The 6,388-nt window shown below is 38.2% G+C and overlaps 1 protein-coding gene across 1 annotated transcript; it reads left to right on the top strand.

The window, feature by feature from the left end:
- Positions 1–996: 996 nt before the first annotated feature.
- LOC105054572 (probable inactive purple acid phosphatase 29) lies at positions 997–6,123 on the top strand. The gene is made up of 4 exons (XM_010936106.2): positions 997–1,435; positions 3,743–4,134; positions 4,797–5,247; positions 5,749–6,123. Exons 1-4 carry the CDS (start codon positions 1,012–1,014, stop codon positions 5,778–5,780), a joined length of 1,299 nt encoding a protein of 432 aa, XP_010934408.1. The 5' UTR covers positions 997–1,011; the 3' UTR covers positions 5,781–6,123.
- The last annotated feature ends 265 nt before the right edge of the window (positions 6,124–6,388 follow it).

The raw sequence follows: 6,388 nt of genomic DNA, 5'->3' as shown, positions 1-6,388 counted from the left end.
TTAATCTATTCAGCTTAGAAGCAAGTTTGGTTCAAGCTTCTCTCAAGCTGCTATTGTGCTCTACTCAAGTTGCTCAATTTATTTGATAGCCTTGGTGGGAGGATGAGAGGGAGATGAAACAACTTTGATAGCCTTGGAGGCATTTAAGGTCTGGTTACTTCCTTTTGTTCCTACTTTGTCACTCGTTATTGTGTTTTGAATTTCGAAACCTGCTAACATAGCATGGTATGAAAAGCAGTCCATATGATTTATTATGGAGGATATTTTATGAAATTTTTATTTATAAATATATTTTAACATATCCTTTTGAATTAACATCCAAATTTTTCCAACTTAATGTAACAATTAGGATGGACCTCACCAATTTTTTAAGATGAATTGTAGAAATTTTTGGCACAAAAACTTATGTTTTGACATTTATTTTAGACTCACATCTATGTCATTGTACTTGTCAGTCCAAATCTTTATGTTTAGACCAAGCAATTATGCTCAGCATGACCATCCAATCAATATACAAAATATTGAATATATAGGTGAAAAAAATGTATTCCGTGAACATCAGTTAGGCTACACAAATGGGTAGATGAAGTTATAAGCACTCCTTCAATAAGGTTGTTGAATTCAAAAGAGTACGAGTCCATGGGTAGGTGGGGCTTTTAAAGCAGTGAAGGCATCGAGTGCTCCACCCGAGGGACTTGCTTCAATCCGCATTTCATTTATTTAGTTTTGATTTTACCAGTCAAATTAGTCCCACTGAATAAACAATTCGGATAACCACAACTATGGACGGCTGAAAATAAATCAAGAAAATATGGTATCTTGTGCCGGCTAGATTTTCATATGCCGGATACGATCAAGTCTGAATCTTGCCCGCCAGCTGAGACCTCGTTTCATGATTGGAGTTCGGGTAGAATCTAGGGGAAGACCCAATCGACGTCCACCATCCGTCCGGTCTAAAATCACATCACTGGTTTCATCTCATCCGTCCAAAAAAAACCAACGAAACAATAAATGAACTACAACCGTATCATCGTCGCCAGGCGACTGCTACGTAATCCCCCCCAAGCCGAGAGACAGCTCAAGATGGCTTCTCCCAAGCATCCTCTCCTCCTCCTCCTCCCACTATTTCTCTCCATTATTGCCATCTCAGTGGAATGTTTCGAAGAAGAAGGGCGGTCCACTCTCTCGAAAAGAGGACGAATTGGAGGAGGAGAAGCTGGTTCGCCGGCGGCGGTGAACGGTGTGCTCCGGTTCAAGGGGACGAAGGGGGAGTTCAAGATACTTCAGGTGGCGGACATGCACTACGCCGACGGGAGGTCGACGCCGTGCTTGGACGTCTTTCCGGCGCAGATGCCGACCTGCTCCGATCTCAACACCACCGCCTTCATCAACCGTGTCATCCAGGCCGAGAACCCCGATCTCGTCGTCTTCACCGGTAATCGATCTCCTGGATCTCCATTTCTTGATCTCTTGCTTGAATTTTTTAAATCGAATTCGTGCTTTTGATTGCTCACTTTCCCTTCCTCTTTCCTCTTCGACCTCCCTTCTTTTTCCCTTCTCAATCTAACTGAGGTCTTTTTCTGATTGTGCTGTGATTGGTGCGAATCGGACGGCTGTATCACGTTTGAGATATTCTAATGTGGTTATATAATTCAGTTGATGGTATCATATATGGTTTCGATTAATTTGAAATAATTTGGAATATGCTTGAATTTAATAGATTATGCTGGAAATTGGACCGTTCTTTAGCGTGTATATCCGTATAGAAGATTTCATGAGGCGCCTTTGGTTTTTATTTTATTTGATTTGATTATTATTATTATTTTTTCCTCCTCCTTGACGAGACAAGCTGTGTGGACTTGCGAGGCAATAAAACAAGAGCGATGTCCTCAGGATTTGACTCGCTGCGTCGTTTATAAAATATCATAATTACGGGGACCGTGACGCACGCGTCGAGAAGCGTGTCGTACTGCTGTTACTGTTGACCACACGATTTGCACCACAATGATTGTGGGGCCTCCTCTTATGTTAATCTTCCTTTCTTTCTAAAATAAATTATAAATTTTTATAAAATTTATATTTATTATACTTATATCCAATAATTTCTAAAATATATATTTACATTCAATTAAATTAATGATATTAATAAAATCATTTATCTCATAAAAGATATACATAATTTTTTATATCCTTATGTGAGTGTTGTATTATCTAAGATTATTTTTGATTAATTTTGAAATTATTTCTGACATGGCATTTGAATCCCATTTAAAATTAAAGATGTGTCTAACGAATTGTTCAGTTACATAAAAGTAAACTTTAAGGAAGTAAGCATCGATTTTTCAAATTGCTGGATATAAATATAATTTATCTCTGATCCCAAAATGATTTTTGTAATTTACTCATCTTCTACCGGAGTGACTTGCTGAATTTAGTCAGGCCATTTGCTTACGGCCTAAAACTAGAGACAAAATCACAAAAGGGCAGATCAAAACTTAACCATAATCTTTATAGCAACTTGGGTCAGATTCCCTGAGAATAGCTCATTCACACTTGGAAATAAGGGATTGCATCTCAAGATTTCGCTGTCTTCCGTTTTTGTCACATTTTGAAATGATATGTTTGCATCTATGCACACGAAAGTGACATGGATGGTGACTAAGGACCGTCTAAAATATCGTCCATTAAGATGATTGCAGGAATAACCTTCTGTTATGCTGTACAGTTAACAATTTTTCTTTTAAATAATAGTCAGTACTTAGTTGTTATTCTGTTATAATAATGATTGTTGTACTATGGGAGTAATAAATTTTTAGTTTGACATTTTACAAACGCCACGTTAATCTAGAATTTCTAAAACTCAAACCTTCATGCCAGTTTGAAAATGAAATTGTCTTTATACTTGCTGGCATTTCCTAATGAAAAAGATAACCAAACATAAATTGGGCTGGGAACAAATCTTATATCCGTTATCATGAAAAATAAGAGCTTTGGATGTCAATGATGAAGTCGATCGCATGGCCATATCAATTTACTGATGATGGTTATGATGATGATGATAAGAAAAATAGGAATAAAATACTCTCAATTGTAATAAAAATAAGTTAGGAGTGATTATGTTTAGTATTTTGAGTTCTTGTTCAATTTTTGTAGACTTCTTGTTCATAGTTTAAGTTTTGTATAGGTTCTACCATTTTGTAGCAGCATTCAAGCACACTTTATTCAGTTAGCCCTTGTTCTGTAGTATTTAGGGATGGCAATGGATTGAGTATGGGATAGATCAGCCTGTATCCACTCCATAATTAAAAATCCCATATCTATATCCATTCCACATCCACCTCGAGTCAGGTCAGATCAAGTAGAGATACGGATCAAATCAAGTTGAATAAATAAGAAAGATCAAATTGGATTGGATAAATAACTCATCATGTAAATATTATAAAATAATTATAATTTAAAAGGGATATTTAAAGTAAGGTTGTATTGAGTCAAGTTCAGGGTGGGATATATCACCATTCGTACCTAACCGAAATCCATGTTGTTTCTTTTTTTTTTTTTTTTAAGAATCCATACACACCCCATATTTTAATTGAGTTGGATAAAATCCGCTGGATTCAATGAATCGGCTAAAATTACCATCCATACTGATGTTCATCTTCATTCAATTTTAGTTCTCTGGAAAGGTCATAATCCTTTTATGCATGGTTGCATGGATTTCAACATCTTGTGAGTTCTGGAGCAGGTGACAACATTTTCGGCTATGACTCAACCGACTCGGCCAAATCACTGGACATGGCATATGCTCCAGTAGTCGAACGCAAGCTTCCATGGGCAGCGGTGCTCGGCAACCATGACCAGGAGGGGACGCTGTCCCGCGAGGGTGTAATGCAGCACATTGTGGGAATGCCTCACACCCTTTCTCGCCTCAACCCAGATGGAGTGGTTATCGATGGCTTCGGGAACTATAACTTGGAGGTGGGTGGTGTGGAGGGCTCCGCACTTGCCAACAAGTCGGTGCTCAACCTCTACTTCATTGACAGTGGGGATTACTCCACCGTTCCCTCCATCCCCGGCTATGGCTGGATCAAGCCCTCTCAGCAGCTCTGGTTCCAGAAAACCTCTTCCCACCTCCAGGTACCCATACCAAAACATTTTATCTGAATTTTTATCATAGAGATCCTCTCCAAACTTCAAATTTCTAGTTATGTCCCCCATTCTTTAAACACTTTTCAGAGATCATGTCAGGTACCCATTTCAAAAGATTTCTCTTATTTTTCTCATCCATATAGGCCGTCTGTAAACTTTAGCTACAGGAAAATCTCCCATACTCTAAACACCATGGTAAATCATCTTCGTTACAAGTGAGACCCTATAATTGGTTATCATAAGCTTTTCTTAGGTGTAAGCTTTTAATTGATTTCAAACATGCAGCTGGATATCTTACATCTTGTTACTCATCTATTTGACAAAAGGATGCATATTGATTACTGCATAGCAATGAAGAAATCTAAGCAAACTAAATGATAGGAAAGAAATGATGTGGAGAGAACTAATATGATCAATCAAATATTTGACTGAAGTAGGGTGGCTGGCGAAGCGCAAATCCGTAGGATAAAAACTAGTAAAACTGAGTGTAAATTTGATTGTAAATAGTGAGGGTCCTATTTGTAAAATCAAAAGTGCTACATGCCATTGTCCACCAAAATTGCAAACAACGTTTTTTTCGATTCTAAAACACTCTTCAACATTAAGCAGTTCGCAGACCAAAGGAGTCATCTTTTGGTGAATTTGTGCAGAAAGGGTATACGAGCAGACCAGAGGCACAGAAGCAGCCAGCACCGGGCCTCGTGTACTTCCACATTCCATTGCCAGAGTACAGCAGCTTTGATGCATCCAACTTAACAGGGGTGAAACAGGAAGGCATCAGCTCAGCATCAATTAACTCTGGATTCTTTGCCACCATGGTGGAGGCTGGGGATGTGAAAGCTGTGTTCACAGGGCATGATCACCTCAATGATTTTTGTGGGGAGCTTACCGGCATTCAGCTCTGTTATGCTGGTGGGTTTGGATACCATGCCTATGGGAAGGCCGGGTGGTCTAGGAGGGCAAGGGTGGTGTCGGCATACCTAGAGAAGACAGTAGAGGGTGAATGGGAAGGGGTTAAGTCCATCAAGACATGGAAACGTCTGGATGATCAGTACCTTTCCACGACCGACACTCAAGTCCTCTGGAACAAGGGCTCGACCGGTAAGCTCCTTCTGCATTAATAATATCGTTTCAGAAATACATGATCACATATTCACTTTGGTTATCGGCAACGGTTCTTTTGAGCAACAGGTCATCAGCAATGTAGAATTCTTAGGTTCACTTTGGTGCTGATTAATGGAATTGTAGAAAATGATCATATTTGAACAATGGTGGAGACTCTGATTTTATGAAGAATGCACCATATTCATCAATTTTTCTTTTAAATTTTTTGAGACAAATCTTTTCTATTTTGTTCTTTGGGGGGATGAAATACAATTTATCATCAAATATCTGTATATGTGTTACTCAGTAGTTCACAAGCATTTCATGATTAACTTGTGAATAAACATTTAGCAAAATAACATTAGTGTCTTATAGCTTGTGATTCATTAAATTAGCTTGGCTTACTTCCTTTTCTCAAATGCTTGGGTAATATAAAGATAAAAAAGAGAAAAAAAAAAATCAAAATAATAATGAATGTTTGTTTGATGCTGTGGTCAGGGAGGCGCAGAAAGAGAACTACTGGAGTTTGATCATCAGCGTAGTGCAAGAGATGAATTGAAGAGAGAGGAGATAAATTAAGTAGAAGTGCTCTCTGCTGCTTTCCTGTAGCTGGTGAAATAAGTATTTCTCCACTACATATAGCCATGGATTTGATAGATTGATGATATTTAGTATCAAGAGAAGTGAATAAGCTCAACCTACGCCAGCTCAGTTTTCATCGTTCTTTCAGAAGATTATTATCTGTTTTGAGTTTGCTGAATTGTCAATTGTCAAGCATAAGATGTTCAGTACCATAGTGTATTAATATAAATAGACCTTCTTGTGTTAAAATCTAATAAAAGAATCGACGTCGCAAGATTACGCCGTGTACAATACCCTCCTAAGTTAGTGTTTATTGGCACAGTGTTTGTTGGCTTGCTTTCAGATTGATATGCCTTAGCATTGGTTAGTCTGTTTATGGTTCTTGGTTTTATACTCAATACATACGGTCAAATTCAGGCAAATGCAGTTGTTTGAGCTTAATGGTTTGTAAATGGAGGATGAAAAAAGATGCAGTACCTGTCTGCTGATATCTATCTAGAGATTTCATCTGCCTTGCTGGTGGATCAACTAGTAATTAGAAGGGAATATTATGGGA

The sequence above is a fragment of the Elaeis guineensis genome, chromosome 12, assembly GCF_000442705.2.
Source record: "Elaeis guineensis isolate ETL-2024a chromosome 12, EG11, whole genome shotgun sequence".
NCBI classification, from domain to species: domain Eukaryota; kingdom Viridiplantae; phylum Streptophyta; class Magnoliopsida; order Arecales; family Arecaceae; genus Elaeis; species Elaeis guineensis.
The sequence above is the reverse complement of the archived record's forward strand: the minus strand, read 5'-3'. Positions and strand labels throughout refer to the sequence as shown.